This window comes from Nilaparvata lugens, chromosome 1 (assembly GCF_014356525.2).
Source record: "Nilaparvata lugens isolate BPH chromosome 1, ASM1435652v1, whole genome shotgun sequence".
NCBI classification, from domain to species: Eukaryota; Metazoa; Arthropoda; class Insecta; order Hemiptera; family Delphacidae; genus Nilaparvata; species Nilaparvata lugens.
This window is the reverse complement of record NC_052504.1, coordinates 86167906-86193788: the sequence shown is the minus strand read 5'-3', so window position 1 is coordinate 86193788 and position 25883 is coordinate 86167906. Positions and strand designations below refer to the sequence as shown.

General features: G+C 34.0%; 2 protein-coding genes across 10 annotated transcripts in view; one reads left to right on the top strand and one right to left on the bottom strand.

Annotated features, from left to right (window-relative positions):
• Window positions 1-25883, bottom strand: part of LOC111057005 (collagen alpha chain CG42342) — a 425109-nt gene that overhangs the window by 284557 nt on the left and 114669 nt on the right. The window lies entirely within an intron of this gene.
• Window positions 8178-10453, top strand: LOC111048044 (flotillin-2). The gene is made up of 2 exons (XM_039419464.1): window positions 8178-8369; window positions 10157-10453. The coding sequence occupies exons 1-2, from the start codon at window positions 8205-8207 to the stop codon at window positions 10448-10450; spliced, it is 459 nt and encodes a 152-aa protein (XP_039275398.1). The 5' UTR covers window positions 8178-8204; the 3' UTR covers window positions 10451-10453.

Genomic DNA, 25883 nt, shown 5'->3' with positions numbered 1-25883 from the left:
AATAAAACAGCTTCAAGGTAACGTGATATCAAAAAGATAGATAGATAGATAGGCTGCTTTTATTTTAACCTGGAGGGCGAAGTTAGGGCGCAGCCGGCCCTCTCTCCCACTTAACCATCCTATACAATTCTAATGCATCTGTATTAAAAGTCTAAAAAACTGTCATCTGTCTAAAAAGCTGTATTGCAAACGTTATTATTACTGTATTTGGGAATGTTATGAAACAAAAAGCAACAACTTCACTTTCTTCAAACTTTTATAAGCAGCTCTGAGTAATTTTGGAACTTAAGTAAAATTTGAAGGATAAGTAATCCCTATATTGCGATCTCAAGACATTGTAGCCCTAAATGTAACATGATAATAAGCTTCGTAATCAAAAGCCAACAAACAATACTATATATTCCAGTCATTGTGCCGGTTGCACAAAAGCCGGTTAAATTTTAATCGTTATTAACTACACGAGAAACAATCAGAGAAGCCGTCTTATCAAAAGGGCCTTTCAAATTTAATTCAAATTTTCAAATTCAATTCATAGCCTTCTCAGATTGGTTCTCGTGAAATTAATCGCGGTTAAAATTCAACCGTCTCTTGTGCAACTGGGCCTTTATATTTTAAAGTATACCAGCTGATCAAATTTCATAGAGGAAATGATATAGTCTAGGTTATGAAGCTACAGATGAATAATGCTTTTCAGAAATGTTTATCAAGGAGAACAATGTAAACATTAACTGGTTAAAAATAGTTTAATGATCGAAATAGTTATTTTATTTGGAAAAAGAGTGGGCGTTTATTCAATTAATAGAGTAATGTTTCATGAGGGATGCTATTTCATTCTATTTTATGGATGGGTAAATATAATTTTAAATAAATAAGCAAACAAAATATCAGGGAAGTGAGAAATGAGATGGGTGCAGTACATACATGTGGACCGAACAAGTGCATGGTAGTTTCAGGAGGTTGCGGATCCAGGAATAAGTAAGAAAACTTGATCTTTGGTAAATAGATCACAAGAGAGTCCATTATATAAAATAATGTATCAACTGTTAAATTGATATTTTTAAAATATAGTATTGTATTGACAGTTGGTGTAAGTGCACGTCCAGTGCCAATAAAATACCTGTCATCAAATTTTTGGTTGGGATCAATTTAGTATGTTATTTTGAGCACAAAATCACAAAAATTAAACGGCGATCACTATTGTTTTTAAAATAAACTAAGTTCAAAGTAGCACAATTTTACATGCATTTAATCTATGAGTAGCAGCCATTTTGATTATTGAAATCATCAAATTATGGTATTCCTAATCTGAGTTTTCCTAACCTAGAGCTTTTCCTAACCAAAACTTTTCTAACCTAAAGCTTTTCCTAACCAAAACTTTTCTAACCTAAAGCTTTTCCCAACCTTAGCTTTTCTAGCCCAATATATTAGAGGTGTTTAAATGTCGTGGGCAAAGTGGGGTTAGTAAAACTAAATTATTATTATTTTTTTAATTTATGATGAGTGACCGCCGTTTATTTCTTGTGATTTTGTGTTCAAAATGACATACTAAATCGATCCCAATCAGAAATTTTATGACAGGTATTTTGGCACTGGGTGTACACTCCAGCCCTAAACAAATCACAAGAGAGTCTATTATATAAAATGTATCAACTGTTAAATTGATATTTTTAAAATATAGTATTGTATTGACAATTGGTGTAAGTGCACGTCCAGTGCCAATAAAATACCTGTCATCAAATTTTTGGTTGGGATCAATTTAGTATGTTATTTTGAGCACAAAATCACAAAAATTAAACGGCGATCACTATTGTTTTTAAAATAAACTAAGTTCAAAGTAGCACAATTTTACATGCATTTAATCTATGAGTAGCAGCCATTTTGATTATTGAAATCATCAAATTATGGTATTCCTAATCTGAGTTTTCCTAACCTAGAGCTTTTCCTAACCAAAACTTTTCTAACCTAAAGCTTTTCCTAACCAAAACTTTTCTAACCTAAAGCTTTTCCCAACCTTAGCTTTTCTAGCCCAATATATTAGAGGTGTTTAAAATGTCGTGGGCAAAGTGGGGTTAGTAAAACTAAATTATTATTATTTTTTTAATTTATGATGAGTGACCGCCGTTTATTTCTTGTGATTTTGTGTTCAAAATGACATACTAAATCGATCCCAATCAGAAATTTTATGACAGGTATTTTGGCACTGGGTGTACACTCCAGCCCTAAACAAATCACAAGAGAGTCTATTATATAAAATGTATCAACTGTTAAATTGATATTTTTAAAATATAGTATTGTATTGACAATTTTTCTCAGACAAACCCTTCCAACATACAAGCAAGGTAACAAAATTTTATTATTAAACTTTCACTATTCAGATTATTGCATTGGTTCTTGAATCTACTAAGCTTTTCTTTGGATTCTGAGATCTTATCCATCTCTACTGTTTTGATTCTTTTATTTATGTTTCATTCTTACAACGTTTAAATTTTAATTCAATTATAAGATAATATCTGTTTATCTTCTAAGATCTAATTGTGTTTAAATTTGTTGCAACAGGACGAGATACATAGTGGGCGGTTGGGTGTGGTCGTGGCAGGGACTGACCGATGTGCAGTTTATGTCACTAAACCTGATTACCACTTTCCCCAAATGCGAGCAAGTCGAAACGCTGTACGGAGTACCGGTATCTGTTAGCTGCGTGGCACAGTGCAAGGTAATTTTTATAAATTGATCATTGAAAATAAGTAATACTAGTACCCTTGTAATATTTTCAAATCAAACACAATATTTCAATAATATAGGCTGAAAGATGAAATTTACAAATATTATACAATAGTACAAGGAAAACTATATCAAACACTTATTGACCGAGCGAAGTGAGGTATAAGATTCAAGTCGACGGTTTGGCATTTCTCTTAATGTTTGAATGTTTATATGTTTATTTGTTGCGCGTTTACAGCGAAACGCGGTAATAGTTTTTCATGAGATTTGACAGGTATGATCTTTTTTAAATTGCGCGTCGACGTAGAGTAAAAAATCTGGTGTGGCACACTCACACAACTTTCCTTGCCGTTAAGAAAATTGATCACCTGACGCTAGTGTACTCGCGCATCTCAAGTCTACTATTCAAAGATATGAGACAGCTGGTGATAGGTCAATAACGCTGGAAACACACTATATCTGCTATCTCTTCGTAGTGAATGATTTAATAGAACCAACAGTTGCCAACAGTTTGCAATTATCACATTTTCTCGGATTTTAAGCTTATTTTCAATTCTAGGTGGAAATTTTTTGTTTAAATTGTATCTGAAGCCTGATAATTGAGAATCTAAAATCAAACTTTGCATAGATGGGGCAAAGCTCCTGAAATTTTTACAGATATAGGACTTGTTGCAGATGATAGAGCTTATCAATGACTATTTCAGATTTAAATTTGATCAAAATCGTTGGAGCCGTTTTCGAGAAAATCGCGAAAAACCCTGTTTTTGACAACATTTTTGTCATTTTAGCCGCCATGTTGGATTGCATCTGATCGAAATTGTTCGTGTCGGATCCTTATAGTGTAAGGACCTTACGTTCCAAATTTCAAGTCATTCCGTTAACTGGGAGATGAGATATCGTGTACACAGACGCACATACACTCATACACACACACACACAATACAGACCAATACCAAATACATACAGACCAATACCCAAAAACCACTTTTTGGTTAGAATAGTGACCGATAGTTTCCAGAATAATAAAAAAACATTGTCAGTGTATCTGGACTTGGCTAAGGTCTATGATACCATTCCACACAATACCCTTCTGACACACAATACACACACACACACACACACACACCACACACACACACACACACAACACACACACACACACACACACACACACACACACATACAGACCAATACCCAAAAACCACTTTTTCGGACTCAGGGGACCTTGAAACGTATAGAAATTTAGAAATTGGGGTACCTTAATTTTTTTCGGAGAGCAATACTTTCCTTACCTATGGTAATAGGGCAAGGAAATTAAAAATCAGACTATAGTATTATTCATCAGAAATCAGCTGTCTAGTGGACTATAATACTACCCGTTCAAAAACATCGAAAATCTTGAAAATTTAATATCTTTCCATCAACGTTGTAGACAGTTGCAGCCAGACCTGATAACAGCGCTCACATTCACATTCCGCGACGACACGTCACGGTACGATAGGACAGAAAGCTCTATGTTTATTTAGGATTTTTTCTAGACATTTTAAATTGATAAATTATTTATTTATTTTTGAGAAAACATTACAACAGGTCAATGTAACTTACTGAGTGCGAGGTCTACTGTTCACAGAAATACTAGTAAGACCTGTAATGAATGTGAAACTTGGGTTCTCAACTCCCAAAATATGAACGCATTGAGGATTTTCGAAAGAAAAATACTAAGAATTCATGGCCCCTTATGCGAAAATGGAGAGTAGAGAATCAGAAGCAATGCAGAGATAAATAACATTCTGCGGGGAAAAGATATAGTACGATTCATGAAGTCTAGACGAATCAGCTGATTGGAACATGTGCAAAGAATGGAGAACAATAGGATGCAGAGGCAGATGCTTGTTGGAAAAATGGAGGGAACGAGGAAAAGAGGTCGCCCGAGAACACGTTGGCTGCAGTATGTAGAAAGAGATCTAGCGTGCCTGGGAGTGAGGAACTGGAAGAGATTGGCTAGTTAGAGAGATGAATGGAGGCGAATTGTTGAGGAGGCCAAGGTCCACGCAGGGCTGTAGCGCTTCGTAAGTAAGTAGTAATAGTAAAAGTTATTTTTTATAGTTAAACATTCAACTAACCGTATTGAAATACTCCATTTATAAATTTATTTATTCATTTCATATTGAACAATATTATTGTTTTTGAAATGGCACAAGTTTAAGAATCTAACCAACTAAGATATAATTTTAATTTGTCTCTATCTAGGTTCTGAGAGACAGTGTAGCGGTAGCAGCCCGCCACTTCCTGGGGAAAAGCGAGAGGGAAATAGGTGCGGCGATGCAGCGCACCCTGGAGGGACATTTGAGGAGCAGCCTGGCTCAGCTGACAGTGGAGCAGGCCTACAGGGAGAGGGTAGCAGTCGCCGCCTCCATCAGGGAGACCGCTGTACCCGATCTCCACAACATGGGCATTGGCATCATGTCATTCACTATTCGCGACATTCAAGGTCACTAATCATACACATTCCACAAATTTGTTTTAGCTAATTCTATATCTTTCAAGGTAGCATATTTATTGTGTATGGCATCTATTGCTGTTCTTGAAGAACATAAAAAACAGCTGTATAGTCCAGTCAATATCGACATAAAAAAAGGGATGTGTTTGCAATTTATATTGTAGTTCTGATTTTCTAATATATTATTTGGGTACATAAGAGAAGTCCAGAACCAATTTTTTTCATGCAAAATTTCCTTGTGCTAGATACAGGGTGGCCCAAAAACCCGAAAATTTTCGGTCTCATTTTCCAGTTTTCAGCTATTTCTGCCAAATCTCGTAATCAGAAAGAAAAATTTGCTCCCGTCATTTTTTCAGATTATAGAATGATGAATAAAATGAGATCATTCGGAACTCTCTATCTCCAATGAGTACTGAGTTATGATTTTTCAAAAATGAGTGAAATTTAAAGAAAAAATCTATTTTGATGAAGTTTAGTTGTTGATCAACAATATCTTCCGATTGTCACCATTTAGATGTTTAATTCAAAATCCCTCTAGGCTCTACCTTTTGAACTCTACAATCTGAGATCAGGTAGAACGCTCTATCTCATATAGATTTCCAGGTACACCTGACAATAATGCTCCTTGTATTGTGAAAAACACCTAATTTTCAGCTTCAGCCATCATCACCAACTACATTGTCCTCACATTGATATTTCGCACAATGACATTAGTTCATGAGATTATGTTCTATGAGAATCACCCGTTAGATGCACTTAATTTCAGTATTTTTTAGTAGAAAGGCGCGCTAGAGGACATCTCAATGATCAAAATTTCAAACACATAACTTTTGACACAATGCACAGATTTCATCGTAATACACTTCATTCTTCTCGGCTCGTCAAGGCGGTTCGAAATCATGCATCATAAGTCAAATTCGGTCGAAAAATGGAAAATTTATTGTCGAGTGTACTTAAGCCCATATTCTAATAAACAATTAGAATAGAATTAGACATTTTCGATTATTCATTTGATTTCTCTCTTATTCTAAGTTCATATTGAATATTTCTGAATTCAATGTTATTATTTGTTTGTTTTTGTGCTGTGAATTGTTAATTTCAGAAAATGACTTCTACAGCCTTTATTTTTGGAGTGTGTGTTGTTCAAATTGGAAAAGGGGCAGTATTGGGATTAAAGCTGGGTTTACACCAAAGTTACTAACAAAATTTTAATAACTCAATCCTCATAGATTCTATTAGATTGAATGGAACTTGACAAACACATATGTTCATCATGTGTATGATAAGTTATATTCAATATAATAGAATCTATTACGATTAAGTTATTAACATTTTGTTAATAACTTTGGTGTAAACGCTGCTTAAGCACCTGTTGATCCTTTCCGCAAATGATTGAACTTATTGTAATAGAAGGATAAATAAGAGAACTTGAAATAAAGAGTTTGTCTATTGACTGCATAATAAGGAATGGAATTATAAGTTATATGGAAGGACAATAAGGCATCCAGTAAAGCAAGAACCATTTAGATAATCTCGAAAACATCAAGATTGTTCCAAATATTTCTTAGAGCTTCCATCAAGTAGCGTTATCATTGAAGAATTGACCATTTTGGTATTTAACAAGTACTTAATATTGGAAAAGCAGGATATTTCATATTCATATTGATATCAAAACATCGAGGGCAGCTGATTGCTTGCGATACTTGAATGATTAATGATATGTTATAATTTTATTAATTATTGAATAGGCCTACTATTTTGAAGAGAGCACACTTGAATAAACTTATTGTAGTATCTGAATTGGAGTGAATAATTTACCGAGATTTTGGAAAGCGGCAAAACATCACAAAGTAGATAGACAAATGTCTTAATTTTTATACTGTTAACAATATTACCCCATGTTTAGTGATCTTAAATTCACGATTGAAAATTCATTTTTGGATTACGATCATTGTATTCTACATAGTTGAGAAGTAGAGATACTTAGATGTTACAGTTACTACTGAAATTTAATTCCATTTAATTACTGTTAATTCAAATATTGAATTACATTTGATTATGTTTGTTACAGACAGAGAGATGAGGGACTCGACTTTGAGTGTTACAATCACTATTGAAATTGAATTCCATCAGGCCTATATTACTATTAATTTAATATTGAAATCTATTGAATTATTATGAATTCAATATTAAATTCCATTAGATTACTTTGAATTTAACATCAAATCCCATTGAGTATGCCTATGCATGCTATATTGAGTATGCTGGTTAGCAGACTTCCTTGTTGAATAATGTTTGATTGATGTATGTTATGTGGGATCTGTTGTGTTGAAATATGAGGGATGGTAGATATTAGATTAAACTTTGTCGTGTCATATACGGCGGGATCGTTGCTTCCTTAATGCAGTTCAGTAATTGTGACGAACAAGAAAAGTAAAGTATGTTACAGATGACGACCAATACCTACAGTCGCTAGGCAAGGCGCAAATAGCGCAGATCAAACGTAACGCAGCCATAAGCGAGGCGCAGTGCGAGAGAGACGCCCAAGTGAAGGAGGCCGAGAACGAGCGTCTCACCAACGCAGTCGTCTGCTCTGCCAGCGCCAACATCGAAAACAGCTCGCGGCAGTTCCTTATGCACATTACTTTAATTTTCCATTCTATTGTTCACAAATACTTCTATTAAAAAGTATTTTCCAAGTGAATTCGAAGATGAAACAAATTTTCTCATGATTTATTGATATGGGTCTCCAGTATTTTAAGAGTTATAACGTATAGATAAGATTCTTATTGAAAGTTTATCATGCTATTTGAATTAACGTAATTTTTTCACAACAGGAAGAATATGATGCAGATTGAGAAACAATAGAACGCTTACTTTAATGAAAGATTAATTCTCGATTGGGAGATTGACATTTTAATGCAACCAAATAATATATAGTGGATTATCAGGTATCGAGTTAGAGGAAAGAGAAGTACTGAAGATGGAGAAAGAATTGAGAGTCAAAGTGCAGATGCCAGCAGACGCGGAGAGCTACAAAGTTCAAAAAATCGCTGAGGGAGAAAGAGAAAAGGCACTGAAGGCATCTTTGGCAGAAGGAAATTGCATTAAAATGAAGGGGGAAGCAGTGGCTATTGTTACAGAAAAGGTAGAGAATGATTTATTACACTTCACTTCAATTGTTTTTACAGAAATCGTTAAGAATAGTTCATTATCTCATAAGAACAAAAGCTCACATATCCTGATTGAAGTGACTAACACTATATTAGTTACAAAGTTTCTGTTCCATACAATTTGTTTGTTGCAAAAAGATTTGAAATCCAAACAAAACAACTGCTTAAATCTTTGTTTAAACTAAGTTACTCATCACAGAAATAGATAATAATCCAATACTATATTACAATAGTATAGTCTAATAGTATATTAATGAAATAGTAGAGTTTCTAGAGTTACCAGGCAAATCGTTTGTCTAATTATGTGCTTTCTGGATCTTAAGATTTTTAATACTCTAAAATCTTTGGCAAGACATTCAAGCATATCCACTGGAATATATAGCATAGGTTCTTGTTCCAGCACTTAGACGTGACCCATATATTTATAATACACAGTTCACGACCCGGGAAACCCCTAGAACGTGGGCACAAAAGGTTCAAGAGTGCTTATTGTCCAGGAAACCTATTGACTTTTTGATAAGAACCCGGAAAGCAGGGTTTCATAACCACTGTGCAAGTTCCGACTGTTGAGACCGTTGAAGCTGAATACAGAGAAAAGAGGGCGACCGAAATAGAGAGAGAGAGAGAGAGAGATTATTAGAATAGTGGAGTGGATAACAAGGATTTATAGCACTAAGAATTGTGAAGAATTGTGCATCAAACAAGACTTATAATTCTACAAGAGCGATTACATACTACTAATCCAAGCTTTCAAAATACTAAAAGCTTATTACAGAGATCAGATATTACTCTGTAGTATCCGTTTCTCTATGTTTATACCGAAGCGTTAGAAGAGGTTTTCATCTGAAATTACGTTTCCTCTATGAAAAATGCAAAAAGCTCTGTGTGTAGGCTATTTTTGGAATCTCTATGCTGTTGAAGGCAGCATTTTCATTTGTAATTTTTTCATAGAAAATTTTATTTGATACAACGAATCTATTGAAAACTCCATTCATCAGCTTGCGTTGTATAAGCTTCAAGTTTCAAGTATTGGAGATTTTCTATTCCATACAGTTATTTATCCATTCACGTATTAATTCTTTCCTTGATCTTATATTCTATCTATTATATTCTATCAATCTATCTATCTATCAATCAATCAATCTATCTATTTATATCTATATATTATATTCTATCAATTAATGAAATTGAAGCTTTCCAGCTGAGCTTTAGTGTTTACAAGTTTGTGTTTCTTCAATGGTTCCAAATTTTCTTAAATAACTCAATATTATTTATTACAAGTGGTAATTGAGTGGAATATTTTTAATCAATTTATTAATTCAAGCCATCAAAATTCAAAATCTATAGTTTTCATGTTTATTTTGGACTAGAATTCTGTGAAAATTGTCCTGTTGAAATTCTAACCTCATCTTGGATTGTGTCACCTACAAATTTGGAAGAAAAATAGCACTAGGAATACCTTATTATTTTATCTACCAATGTTATTACATTAGTCTCATTCGTATTGCAAATAAATGAAATCTCATAATCTTACAATAATTCCATTATGTACTGTACTCCTTTTCTCCATTTATCCAAATCACAAATTTAGAATCGATTCATTCATTTAAGAATAAGAATAATGTTTCCTTTATACCTTCAGGATTGATTTCACTCTAATAAGACAATGAGGATTGATTCCCAAATCTTTCATTTCATGATTAGATTCATAATAAGGAAATCTAATTTTATTCATGAATAATCAATCTACCCTCTTTTAAAGGTGGGGAAGGCCCAAGCCTTGGAAATGAAGATGAAATCCAACGTTTACAACAAGTATAGTAAATCAGCCATTACGCAACTAGTGCTGACGTCACTACCGAAGATTGCTGCAGAAATAAGTGCACCGTTGAATAAAGTGGAAGAGATGCTATTGGTTTTCAATGATGAAGATGATATCGGAGAAGACATCTTTGATAAGATTCTAACCAAGTTGGAAAACACACCAGATATCCTGAAAGTGGTGGAGGAAACTATTAAAGAACTACTTGGACTTGAGCAAGAAAACAAAGTTTGATTCATAAATGTTGGAGGAAATGTTCTAATTTTGACAAAAAAAAATCCAATTTTTGAGGTGGATTTACTTAATCTTTATGAAATTAAATTCTTATAATCATTGTAAAAAACTTTCACCACAGAAAGTGGTTAGAATTATGGCTTTTGTGATGAATTAATAATTACTTTTTTTTCAATATCATCAGAAGGGATCTGTCATACTACTAATCTATAGCTATGGCCAAATTTTAATCTATTGGGACCAATATTTGTTGCTGGAAATAAGCGAGAAATTCCAAAATGTTGATGTTTTATCCATTTTTTCTCGGATGATGCCCACATAAGCTTCCTGCTTGTGCGTGGGTGAATCGATGAGATGATCAAACAAACGTCCATGCCATCGGCGGGATTCGAACCCACAAACCAGAATGTGCTAGCAGACAAAAGTTTATAACGTTCCTTAGCACTAGACCAACCCGGCTGACTTTCATTAGATAGACTGAAGGTTATTATTTAGTTCACATGAGTTTTCTACAGAGAAACGTGAGGAAATTGAAAAATTTGATGATTCAAGACAAAAATGTAATGATTTCTATACCATTTCTATTCTTCCAGGTTATGAATGTTGAAAATGATAATGCACCTCCATAAATACCCATGTGGTTATTTTATAAGATTGGTAAGTCAAAGAATAAAAAGAATCAGTTGATGTATACAATTTCAGCATTCTCCCATAAAATAGAATTAAATCAATTTATGGCCATTTAGATAAAATGGCCATAAATTGATTTTTCTACAACTGTGCGTAAAGAAAGAATTTACATACTCAATTCTCCTCGTAAAACAGCTCATTTCTGAGGAGAATCTACTATTTGCTCGCTAACCATCTGCGCAAGCGCAGTAAATTCTCTTTACGCTCGCTAATCATTCGCACATGCGCAGAAAAGTTTCTTTACGCTCGCTAATCAGCTGATGATAAGCAGATCGCCAAAAGACAAACCACTCTCGGTCAGATCTCAACCTAAAAAGTCGGTAATTGTACCGATTATACAGCCATTATGGATATCAGTGTAGACGAATTATTATAAACTCCGCCAGATATAAGTGATTCAACAGGTTTGTGCAGTTGTAGAAAAATCTTTGAATGAAATTCGCGCGTAATGCTTCTTTATCGCCGTTGCAAAATTATCACGCTCCGCTTCGCATCGCGTGATAACTGTTTTGCGCGAGCGATAAAGTCGCTCTTAATACATAAATAGCTATTAATTCTATTTTATGGAAATAAAGACAATTTAAAGGAAATTTTATGGATGAGAGACATCTATTCTAATCTAAACTAATATGCGTCGAATATAACAATTATTATCCTAGATTCTCAGACTTGAGAAACAAGATTCATCTCATATTTGCCAACATTAGTTTCTTCATTAAACTTCTAAATATATGTTGCTTCTGAATTATATATGCAACTTCTCTGCCAAAAATGAGTAGAATCCCGAGTTTCATAATCATAAAGAAGGGGACCGAACTACCGCTTCAATAGCTTTCGCTCTCCTAGTGAGGGTGAATATTTTACTGGCTCAATTTAGGTTTTATTAAAAAAAACCAGGTACTCTTGTAATGTGCGCAATCACTTAGTGAAAATGTAATAAGATTCCGGTTCCTATCAGCAAGTTCATCTGCATCTATATTGGCAATAGACAACTATTTGAAAAAGCTATTTTCCTGATTCTCATGATAGAATCGAACCATCAAAGACAATTAACATCAACCAATCTATATAGAGAGTTCATCCAAACCAATCTCACAAATTCTAGGATGATTATAAAATGTTATTGATTTATTTACGAATACACAGTCATAATATAGTTAATAATATTGGAAGAGGATCAATAGGATCACTCCAAAACTGTTTCCCTCTCGAATCAGTTTATTCAATTCATTTATTTGTCATAGTTGGTGAAAAAACTGAATTAACAATTTTTATTCTTCAAAAAACTTGAATATTTTAAATATTTTCAATTCTTAAATATTTTTATTCATGAAAAAATTAAATTAACATTTTTTATTCTTAAAAAACAATACAAATACATCAAACTACATATTAATATACTACATACGCCAACCGACACTCAAAATCGAGAACTAAATCCTACTTTCTATTCAATAAGATAATTCTACAAGCTAAGGTGATTCCAAGCGTATGATGGAAATACTAAACTTACAATAATTGTCATTCATAACAAACAATACAATAAGGTTGATGAAAGATTCTTTTGGAAATTGCAGTATAACCAACTGCTAGAATATTATTACTGTATTACAATTATTTCAAATATTCAATGAAAGCTATATAAATAGAACTGAGAGCTTTTTCTACTGTAAATATTGAGTCAAAAACTGACTAGCATATAAGTTGTCCAAAAACTTATAAAAATAATTAAAAAGTACTATGTAAAAAATATTATAGTAGTAGTAAATAAAAGTAAAAATTATACAAATAATTTTTCTAAAAGCATAAGGTAATTATAATTTGAAGTTGTGTTTATTTTTGGGTTCAAAATTTTATAAAATAACATGATTAATTCAATATGAAGTGATAATTAAGTGTTATATTTAAATACAGTTTGGTGTTTTAATTTCTATGAATTCAAAATGTTTAGCTTGTATATATTTTTGGACAAAAATTGAACTTGAATGTTTTACAGTAGAAACATAACCTATTTTTAAACATTTTATTAATTTATCAAAATTTGGGAATGGAATAGATTTGGGCCAAGCCTGTTGTTCATTCCTAATCATTTTTATGTGATTTGTGATTCTGTCCACGAATAAATAAATAAATAAATAATCGTAAAATAGACCAAATCTTGAATGTTTTGTAGTGGGAATTCTACTGATCCTCTACAACCAAATCCCATCTACATCATTTTCACATCGGCGATAGACAAATTATGTTCAGAAGTAAATCTGGTTAGTAGACTAAGTTGTGTAGCGAAAACGCTGGTGAATAATTGAATTGTTTGCGGTGGCGGGCAGCAGACGGTTAGTTGTTCATCATGAGTGACGGACGAGACTGAAGCCTTTATTATTCAAAATGAAACCATAAATCACCGCCAGCGGTATGCATAATCCGCGCATGAATAAAAGAAGGTTGCACGACGCGAGAGGTTATATATATAGGCAGGAGAAGAGCGGCGTTGGTACGATTCAGTACAAACTGTCAGCATAGGTTGAATAAGAAGCAAATTGGCGTTGTTTATGAGAATAGCTGACAGTTGAAGTGAATTCTAGAACAAGAATAGTGTATAGATCTACAGCTATATGCCATCCTTGAGTCTAGAACGGTCAGCATGTTTGAATGGAAAGCACATTGATGTTACTTTGCAAGAAATTCAGACAGTTTAGAGTGAATCTACTCACTACTGTAGCAGAAAACATCAAGCAGCGATCATTCATATTATGCAAAAGAAACCAGTAGTTGAGGCGTGGGTTGTCTCCCTTTCATACTGCCACCATCAGTCAGAATAGCCTGCTTCTCATGATTTGAATGAGATGTCTGTGTATTTTTGAGAAGATGGTTGGTGTTCGGGATAAAATTATTGACATTTTTTCACGTTTTTTCATAATATAATGCATCTAATGTCCTACTATAGAATAACAGAATAAAGTGACTTTTTATTTTTTACGTGGCAAAGTTTGGACAGTAATGTTCACTCTACCACTTAACCACTCAACTCAGACTAATCACTAGAATAGAATAGAAAAATGCTTTTATTCTCCATTAAATTATAAATTAATACACAATAATTAAACACACATTTACGGTTTGATCACACGATCGCCAGCCGGAAAGTCGGAAAAACATGTGATTGTGGAAAATACATAAATATGATTCCAGTGTATAGCAAAATACAAAAAATATACGAAATAATGATGAATCAAGTAGTAACACAGTAAGCAAAATAATGTATAGTGTAATGATCTAGTCAAAAACGTAAGTGAATATACAATGAGAAAGATTGAATCCTCAAATTGAACAAACTCAAAAATAAAACAAAAAACATTCAAGGCTTGAACTAAAATAAACAGAATGTTAAAGAGAGCAGAAAATAACAAATAAGTGATACCAAAAATCAAGTAGTGAGTGCCTCGACAAAGTAGCGAATGATAGTTCTACCAATTAAATTCTTGGGTGAGAACATGTCTGTAATTCCAGACTATAATAATAATATCGTGTGACCTAGCTGGCTCAGGTCTGGTGTCAGAGTTTTCAGGTCGCAACTGATCAATTTCAGGGCCTCTGACATGACTTAACGACTGCTTTTTTCAATTCCAGACTAATCACTATAGTACTCAGAAAGATCTGAAGCTTCTCCTAGACTAGAAGGTATACCAGACTTAATAATTATCCGGATTATAAGCTTATCCAGGTTCTTCATGGCGTCAGGTGGAAAATTGTATGATAGAATTAATATTTGACTCCTTAGGAGTGATTTGTGGTAGAGAGAAGCATTATATTTCATCTTCCAACATTTATACCTAGTTAGATTAGCAGAAGGATTGTCTATTATCACCGTTGCAACGTTCCCAAGGATAATTAATGCATTTGAAATTATCGAGTAATTCATTCATAATTGACTTTAGAAAATTGGCATCATTGAGTGAGAGAAACTCACCTAGTAGTGTTAGAGATCGAGGTTTTGTAATTTCCCCAAGATGTGAAGAGCTGTTAGTGATGCTTTGTTTTGTTCCAGAAACAGGGTAACACCAATACATAAATATTTGAAAATATATAGACAACACAGTTCTATACAATAATAATAACATCTTTCAAAGAACGTCACCTCTTCACCCGAATAATATAAGAGCTGGTAGCCATGAAATATGTCTGTCTCCAGAATAATACATTCTCCATTTAACCTGGTCCATTTCCATTCCATATTCTTATTACCTTGATATTCCTTCACTGACAAATTGTTTCACCTGTAGGCTATCCTCAAAATTGGTTCCATTTTCCTTGAATGGCTCACTTATCTCCACATAGAAACAAGTTACATTTCTCAGAAATACATCGGCAATTGGAAGCATGTTGAGGCTGTATGGATCAAATAACAATGATTCCTGGAAAGGGTTTGTCAAGATTTCAAATACAACTAAATTCATGGGAATTTATGGTTGAATTAACATGGAATACAATCTAGCAATCTAGAGCATGTCAACGATAATATTAGGGTTCTAGGGTTTATTTATTTAATTATTCAATCATTCAGAATTATACAACTTACAAAAAAGTAGCACAGGCTAACTTACCCAAAACGGTTCCAATTCTAATTTTCACAACTGTCCAAATGTAGTTCAGATCACAGTTCAGCGAACTGTGAGCTCTTGCTAGATCTGTTGTCAAGCTTTAAAAATAAAGTTTATACTTTTAGCTCCATAACTTGTTCTTTTCAAACTCTTCAATATCATTCAAGTTGAAGTATCAAAGAGGATTCAAGCCCCAACTCCGCCAAATGAAGGACATCCAATCTACACTGTACAATCATCATGTATATTTTATTATGGTCAAAAACAGTCGTTAGGTCATGTCAGAGTCCCTGAAATTGATCAGGTGCGACCTGAAAACACTGACAGCAGACCTGAACCCTCCAGGTCACACGATATTTTACAATTGATACTGTATAATTATTATTATTAAAGACGAAATATTTGATGCTTTAGCATTATCACAAACGAATACTGTTAACTGGTACTTACTTTTCCTTTGATCAGCAATTGAACAAAATTTATCCTTTTCTATGAGTCGAAGATATAAATCTTTACTATAGAATTATATAATCTTTATATATAATCTTCATTATTATAAACACATTTGATTTCAATGCAAGTTTCATCCGATGGTCAAGATCATCCATCAATCACAAGGCACACAATCGGACGTCTCTGTCTCTCTCGGTCAGAGTTTCTCACTCTTTCCCATGCATACTGGACGGGCATTCTCAGCTCTTGGGTCATCATACAGTCGAGTTTGAAGCTCTCCCAGGGGAACGTGATTGTTTATTCTATCAGTGTCACTTAGCTGCCTTTGCTCTCTCCTGTTGAAGTGAACGAACCATCAATTGCCGCCTTGGCTCTCTCCCACGGATCTCTCACTCGCTCTCAATATTTCTCTCTTCTCAAACATTGTCTCTTACTTCAATTCTGTCCTCTTCTCTTCAATAAGTTATGTGAGATTGAGAAGGATAAAGAGAGCAGCATTCTGATGGTTGGAGAGAATGGACCATCAATTTTTGAATATTTTTTCTCTCTCTCTCTCTCCTTCTCGAGCGTTGAATAATTAGCAATATTCCATCTAATTCAAATTGGTGTATGAACTAATATACAACAAATATATAACAAACAAGAATAAAGAACTCTAATCTAATCTAATATCTCTCTCTCTCTCTTTATACATCTATATTTTCTTCTATTTCTCTCTCTCTCTTCTCTCATTTATCTCTCTCTCTCTTCTTCTTCTTCTTCTTCTCAACACTCTTTGATTGAGTGAAAACGTAGAGTGTTAATTGGGAGGAAATCAAAGGAAATCCTTCTCCAAGAATGAACATTATAAATGTTCAAACTTCACAGTTTTATGTGCATCCACAACACATAATTATAATATCACCATCGAATTGAGTCACACATTTATCCTGCTCAACGAGTGTTGAGTTCAAACCATTTAAAATACACGTAATCATTATTTAGTTTATTAATTTTCAACATAAATCATGTTCTAATACTGTATTTACAAGAAAAAACATCGAAAAAGTAATCTATTGTATATAGTGAGGTCCACGTTATAATGGCAGTGGATAAAGATAGAAGAATAGCGATGCCGATTCTCTGCATTAATTAATTATATTTCTACGCTGTCAAAAACATAATTGGTATCGTTGTGGACCTATAAAAGGATAGTACCACCGGCTTTGTCGAATGATAGACAAGGATAGCAAAACCAAAGTTGATTAAATATTGTCATCATAATGTGGACCTCACTATAGTATAATTCATTTTCATCGACTAAATCTTATTCACAAACTGATCTATTATAAACTAATTCCTCAACCTTTTTCCCCACTCTCTTTCTCTCAAAAATTGAGTGGGATAGAGAGAGGAGGAGTGTCTTCTTCTCTTTCATTTGGATTGAGATTGAAGGAAATAGCCGGACTCTGCTGTTGAAGTGAATGAACCATTAATCACAAGGCACACAATCGGACGTCTCTGTCTCTCTCGTTCAGAGTTTCTCACTCTTTCCCATGCATACTGGACGGGCATTCTCAGCTCTTGGTCATCATACAGTCGAGTTTGAAGCTCTCCCAGGGGAACGTGATTGTTTATCTATCAGTGTCACTTAGCTGCTGCCTTTGCTCTCTCCTGTTGAAGTGAACGAACCATCAATGCCGCTTGGCTCTCTCCCACGGATCTCTCACTCGCTCTCAATATTTCTCTCTTCTCAAACATTGTCTCTTACTTCAATTCTGTCCCTTCTCTTCAATAACTTATGTGAGATTGAGAAGGATAGAGAGAGCAGCATTCTGATGGTTGGAGAGAATGGACCATCAATTTTTGAATATTTTCTCTCTCTCTCTCGAGCGTTGAATAATTAGCAATATTTCATCTAATTCAAATTGGTGTATGAACTAATATACAACAAATATATAACAAACAAGAATAAAGAACTCTAATCTAATCTAATATCTCTCTCTCTCTTTATACATCTATATTTTCTTCTATTTCTCTCTCTCTCTTCTTCTTCTTCTATTTATCTCTCTCTCTCTTCTTCTTCTTCTTCTTCTCACCACTCTTTGATCAAGTGGAAACGTAGAGTGTTAATTGGGAGAAAATCAAAGGAAATCCTTCTCCAAGAATGAACATTATAAATGTTCAAACTTCACAGTTTTATGTGCATCCACAACACATAATTATAATATCACCATCGAATTGAGTCGCACATTTATCCTGCTCAACGAGTGTTGAGTTCAAACCATTTAAAATACACGTAATCATTATTTAGTTTATTAATTTTCAACATAAATCATGTTCTAAAACCGTATTTTCAAGAAAAAACATCGAAAAAGTAATCTATTGTATAGTATAATTCATTTTCATCGACTAAATCTTATTCACAAACTGATCTATTATAAACTAATTCCTCAACCTTTTTCCCCACTCTCTTTCTCTCAAAAATTGAGTGGGATAGAGAGAGGAGGAGTGTCTTCTTCTCTTTCATTTGGATTGAGATTGAAGGAAATAGCCGGACTCTGCTGTTGAAGTGAATGAACCATTAATTGACTGCTTGACTCCCTACAGATCTACATTGACTCATTCACTGTTCCACTCTCTTTCCCTCTCACATTCCCTCACTCTCACTATCACTCTCTCTCTCTTTCTCTCACTGACACTCACTCTCTCTCTCTCACTCTGTCCCCTTCTCCCTCACCCTGGCTCAGTCTCTCTGTCCTTCTCACTTTTGCAACCAACAACCTGTTACTGCCCCTATGTCTCTTTCTCTATCTCTTAAAAATCAAATACCACTCACTCTCTCTCTCTCTCTCTCTCTCTCTCTCTCTCTCCTATCTGTGATCATTCAGTTGGATCCAGAGGGGAATCTTTTACTCTCTCTCATTCACTCTCTTCCTCTCTGCTCTCTCAGGACTGAGAAGGAAGGAAGCGGCAATTGGTGGAGAGAGGATTCGATGATAATTTTGTGGTCTGTGAGACCAGCCGGGAACAGGACGTGACGATTTAGGCGGCAATAGAGTTGATTGGGGACCGGGATTAGGAGGTCTGCGGTTCCCGCGCTGTGATTGGCTCAGCCGCGCGACCAATCGCAAATTAACGCCGCCAGAGAATAAATCTCACGCTTCTCCACAGAAGGTCAACTAACTGATGCAATGTGTGATTATTGTGTGTGTATGGATTGAAATCAGAAGTTTAAAGGGTGTACGGAGATATTAGCTTTCTAAAATGTAGTGATAGAGAATATGTGAAAAAAAACACTATGTAATCAGAGAGCATGTAGCACTAAATTACATGAGCTCTGATGTTCGATCCAAGTTTTCATGATGAATGAACAAAAAATACAAATAAATAAGAGAATTAATACAGTAAGAGGATTAATTTAAATCTGAAGTTGTAAAGTATGATGACGTGATGGAGAAATTGGAAGATTGGAAAAGGCTGTGCAAAGAGATGGTAACTTGACGTGAACGATGATGTTTTGATATTTCCTTGCTGAATGAGAAAGAATACATTTCCCACGTTACAAATATAATTCTCCATTTTCAAGTAATGGTTGAGCGAATTTTACTGTGAGAATTTTGAGTACAATGCATTTGAAATTTAAATAAAGGCCTATGTTTCTGAGTAGTTCTTGAATACACATGAATCCAAATAATTCATCTACTAGCCATGAATCATTCATTTATCAAGAATTTACTAGTGCAGATTTGTTAATGTCAGCCTAATTTATTTTATCCTCAGCAGACAAGCTTATTGTGATAGTAAAATTGGTTCAACTTCAAAAACTTTATTCATGAATCTACAAGTGAATCATTTTTGAGTTTGTTGGGCAGATATGGGTTTGAATAAATTCAAATTCTTTATTTCTGTATGAATACAAATCGTTATTATAGTGTGTTTGTCTTTTCGGTCACAAAATTTTATAGTTTTTTCAAAGTTTGGAATTTTCTAATTAATTGTGATTGATTTTTATTTAGTTTAGAAGTATTTTTTTAATTTGAAAATGATTTTTTGTGTTTTGAATTGTAAATTGAGTGTGTAATAGGAGAATGAGTGACACATAACCTAGCTACATTTGGACTGTTGTATAAATTAGAATTGGAACCGTTTTGGGCTTATACGCCTGTGGTACTTTTCTGTAAGTTGTTTAATAAATTATTCTGAACTAGCAGGTAACCCGTGCTTCGCAAGGGTCTATTTTAAAACTTGACGTAATGAAATCCTGAAGAATTGAAAATAGGCCTATAAGAATCCTCAGTTGATTAAGAATTATTTATAAGCTGCATTTCAAGTAAATCAGTCCAGTAGTTCAGACGTGATGATGCGTCAAACATAATTACCCTATCCTCTACACGTGTATACGTCTTTAAGCCAGTTCTTTCCTCTATTATAGTATAGAAGATGATAGATAGATGGATATATCATCCATTTATCTATCATCTTCTATACTATAATAAAGGAAATGAATGAGAATAAATTTTGAAAGGTTTGAGATATCAATGTGCGGTTTTCACCATACCTTTTCCCTGGAAATCCTATCATATGACCACCTTTCAATAAAAAAAGAAGTTGAATTCAAAGTGGTGGTTCCAAAATGGCGGATAAATTTGGGTGCGACGGAAAACCTGTTATTATCATTCTTCTCTTTCATTTGGATTGAGATTGAAGGAAATAGCCGGACTCTGCTGTTGAAGTGAATGAACCATTAATTGACTGCTTGACTCCCTACAGATCTACATTGACTCATTCACTGTTCCACTCTCTTTCCCTCTCACATTCCCTCACTCTCACTATCACTCTCTCTCTCTTTCTCTCACTGACACTCACTCTCTCTCTCTCACTCTGTCCCCTTCTCCCTCACCCTGGCTCAGTCTCTCTGTCCTTCTCACTTTTGCAACCAACAACCTGTTACTGCCCCTATGTCTCTTTCTCTATCTCTTAAAAATCAAATACCACTCACTCTCTCTCTCTCTCTCTCTCTCTCTCTCTCTCTCCTATCTGTGATCATTCAGTTGGATCCAGAGGGGAATCTTTTACTCTCTCTCATTCACTCTCTTCCTCTCTGCTCTCTCAGGACTGAGAAGGAAGGAAGCGGCAATTGGTGGAGAGAGGATTCGATGATAATTTTGTGGTCTGTGAGACCAGCCGGGAACAGGACGTGACGATTTAGGCGGCAATAGAGTTGATTGGGGACCGGGATTAGGAGATCTGCGGTTCCCGCGCTGTGATTGGCTCAGCCGCGCGACCAATCGCAAATTAACGCCACCAGAGAATAAATCTCACGCTTCTCTATGGAAGGTCAACTAACTGATGCAATGTGTGATTACTGTGTGTCTATGGATTGAAATCAGAAGTTTAAAGGGTGTACGGAGATATTAGCTTTCCAAAATGTAGTGATAAAGAATATGATGTGAAAGAAAACACTATGTAATCAGAGAGCATGTAGCACTAAAATATTTGAGCTCTGATGTTTGATCCAAGTTTTCATGTTAAATGAAGAAAATTATACGAAAAATGATAAAATTAATACAGTGAGAGGATGAATTTAAATCTGAAGTTGTAAAGTATGATGAAGTGATGGAGAAATTGGAAGATTGGAAAAGGCTGTGCAAAGAGATGGTAACTTGACGTGAACGATGATGTTTTGATATTTCCTTGCTGAATAAGAAAGAATACATTTCCCACGTTACAAATATAATTCTCCATTTTCAAGTAATGGTTGAGCGAATTTTTTTGTGAGAATTTTGAGTACAATGCATTTGATATTTAAATATAGGCCTATGTTTCTGAGTAGTTCTTGAATACGCATGAATCCCAAACATTCATCCACGAAACATGAATCATACATTTATCAAGAATTTACTAGTGCAGATTTGTTTATGTCAGCCTATTTTATCCTAAGCAGACAAGCTTATTGTGATAGTAAAATTGGTTCAACTTCAAAACTTTATTCATGAATTTCCGAGTGAGTCTTTTTTGAGTTTTTTAGGCAGATATGGGTTTGAATAAATTCAAATTCTTTATTTCTGTATGAATACAAATCGTTATAAATCGTTATTATAGTGTGTTTGTTTTTTCGGTCACAAAATTTTATAGTTTTTTCAAAGTTTGGAATTTTCTAATTAATTGTGATTGATTTAATTTAGTTTAGAAGTATTTTTTTAATTTGAAAATGATTTTTGTGTGTTTTGAATTGTAAATTGTGTGTAATTTTTGTGTGTTTTGAATTGTAAATTGAGTGTCTACTTTTGGACTGTTGTATAAATTAGAATTGGAACCGTTTTGGGCTTATAAGCCTGTGCTACTTTTCTGTAAGTTGTGTAATTCTGAATGATTAAATAAATAAATAGAATAATATTCAAATCGATTTTAAAGAAAATCAATTGTTATCACGACGTATCATCAGCTGAACTGAAGGATTAGTTACTGATGTGGACTATCATTTTGTCAAAAATTTTAATTTGTTTATCACAGTGGTCTGATAGGTAGTAGATTTTATTGGTTGATTTCCAGTGGAACTTAAATGGTAATCGGATAAAAACCAAAACTCTGAAGTTTTTAGATAACACGTTTCCCAAGAAAAATTACAATTACGATGACTCAAAGTAAGTTTGGATGGTGCGAGGAGTGAAGCGAACGCTATTCGGTTTCAATAAAATTATTTTTGTCTTCAACACAAATTTATTTATTTTATTTATTCACAATGCAAATGACACTAATGTGATAACATTGAAAGATAAAATAATAAGGTAGTCCTTGTGCTATTTCTCTCCCAAATTTATAGGTGACAAAGTCCAAGATAAGGTTAGAATTTCACGGGTACAATTTTTATAAAATTTTGGTTCAAAATAAAACACTGGAACTATAAATTTTGAATTTAGATTGCTTAAATTGATAAATTAATTAGAAATATTCCACTCAATTACCACTTTTAACGAATAATATTGAGTTAAGAAAATTTGGAACTATTCAATACAATTATTCAATTCATCCAACAACTATCTGATTTTTTTCTTTCAATTGATGACTGGATAGCATTGATACACTTCAGTTCCTTCAGAATTATTTACATAGATTATACTAAACATAATGGAAAAAAAGAGAACACATTATTCCTCGATTATTGCCTTGAAATATCGTCTGTTTTGTAATTCCTGCAGGAAATTGGGGATTAGTTGGATACAATTCTACCGACAAAGTAGCAATTTCAGTCTCCCAAACAGCATCCGCCAAAAATCTATCTAATGAGTCTTCAAGTTCGCAACTTGGCAAAAGTTTCGTCATCAACCGAGTTCATCACAAAAAGCGTCATCATCTGCAGTGGATGTTGGACATCCGAGAACAATTTGAAGCAACTACTTCCGAAAATGACGAAAAATATTTCGCAGTTGCAAAGATTGAAGACGCGGCAGCGCGGCGCAACAAACTTGAGAAACACGTCTTGTCGGAGTATCGCTGCGTGAAATGAGGAAGAAAAAAGTGAGAGGGAAAAGATGTAGAATGAGTAACTGGAAGTAAAATAATAATTGATGGGGGTTGAGGAGTGAGGACAACAGGGTTATAAAGAGGAAAGCTCTGTGTGAGAAAGACAAGGGAGGGTAAAGTGATGAAGAGTATGGAAGAGTAGTAGTTGAAAGTAAAGAAACGTAGATGAATGCGAAAAGTTCAAGTGGAAGAGGAGAAGGGAAAAAACAAGAATATGATAAAGAAGGAGAAGAACCAGGTGAATGTGTTAAGAGCAGAGGAGAAAAAGAAGGAGTAAAAGAAGAGGTGGAGGAGAAGGAGGAGGAGGAGGAGGATGAGAAGGAGTGGGAGGAGGAAGAGGATGAGGCGGAGGGTGGAGCAGGAAGAGGGGGAGGAGGAGGGTGTGGAGGAGGAGGACGAGGAGATGATGAGGCGGAGGGTGGAGAAGGAAGAAGAGGAGGAGGGTGTGGAGGAGGAGGATGATGAGGCGGAGGGTGGAGAAGGATGAGGAGTAGGAGGGTGTGGAGGAGGATATGATGTGAAAGAAAACACTATGTAATCAGAGAGCATGTAGCACTAAAATATTTGAGCTCTGATGTTTGATCCAAGTTTTCATGTTAAATGAAGAAAATTATACGAAAAATGATAAAATTAATACAGTGAGAGGATGAATTTAAATCTGAAGTTGTAAAGTATGATGAAGTGATGGAGAAATTGGAAGATTGGAAAAGGCTGTGCAAAGAGATGGTAACTTGACGTGAACGATGATGTTTGATATTTCCTTGCTGAATAAGAAAGAATACATTTCCACGTTACAAATATAATTCTCCATTTTCAAGTAATGGTGAGCGAATTTTTTTGTGAGAATTTGAGTACAATGCATTTGATATTTAAATATAGGCCTATGTTTCTGAGTAGTTCTTGAATACGCATGAATCCCAAACATTCATCCACGAAACATGAATCATACATTTATCAAGAATTTACTAGTGCAGATTTGTTTATGTCAGCCTATTTTATCCTAAGCAGACAAGTTATTGTGATAGTAAAATTGGTTCAACTTCAAAACTTTATTCATGAATTTCCGAGTGAGTCTTTTTTGAGTTTTTTAGGCAGATATGGGTTTGAATAAATTCAAATTCTTATTTCTGTATGAATACAAATCGTTATAAATCGTTATTATAGTGTGTTGTTTTTTCGGTCACAAAATTTATAGTTTTTTCAAAGTTTGGAATTTTCTAATTAATTGTGATTGATTTAATTTAGTTTAGAAGTATTTTTTTAATTTGAAAATGATTTTGTGTGTTTGAATTGTAAATTGTGTGTAATTTTTGTGTGTTTGAATTGTAAATTGAGTGTCTACTTGGGACTGTTGTATAAATTAGAATTGGAACCGTTTTGGGCTTATAAGCCTGTGCTACTTTTCTGTAAGTTGTGTAATTCTGAATGATTAAATAAATAAAAAGAATAATATTCAAATCGATTTAAAGAAAATCAATTGTTATCACGACGTATCATCAGCTGAACTGAAGGATTAGTTACTGATGTGGACTATCATTTTGTCAAAATTTTAATTGTTTATCACAGTGGTCTGATAGGTAGTAGATTTTATTGGTTGATTTCCAGTGGAACTTAAATGGTAATCGGATAAAAACCAAAACTCTGAAGTTTTTAGATAACACGTTTCCCAAGAAAAATTACAATTACGATGACTCAAAGTAAGTTTGGATGGTGCGAGGAGTGGCGAACGCTGTTCGGTTATGAATGAAATAATTTTTGTCTTCAACACAAATTTATTATTTTATTTATTCACAATGCAAATGACACTAATGTGATAACATTGAAAGATAAAATAATAAGGTAGTCCTTGTGCTATTTCTCTCCCAAATTTATAGGTGACAAAGTCCAAGATAAGGTTAGAATTTCACGGGTACAATTTTTATAAAATTTTGGTTCAAAATAAAACACTAAACTATAAATTTTGAATTTAGATTGCTTAAATTGATAAATTAATTAGAAATATTCCACTCAATTACCACTTTTAACGAATAATATTGAGTTAAGAAAATTTGGAACTATTCAATACAATTATTCAATTCATCCAACAACTATCTGATTTTTTTCTTTCAATTGATTACTGGATAGCATTGATACACTTCAGTTCCTTCAGAATTATTTACATAGATTATACTAAACATAATGGAAAA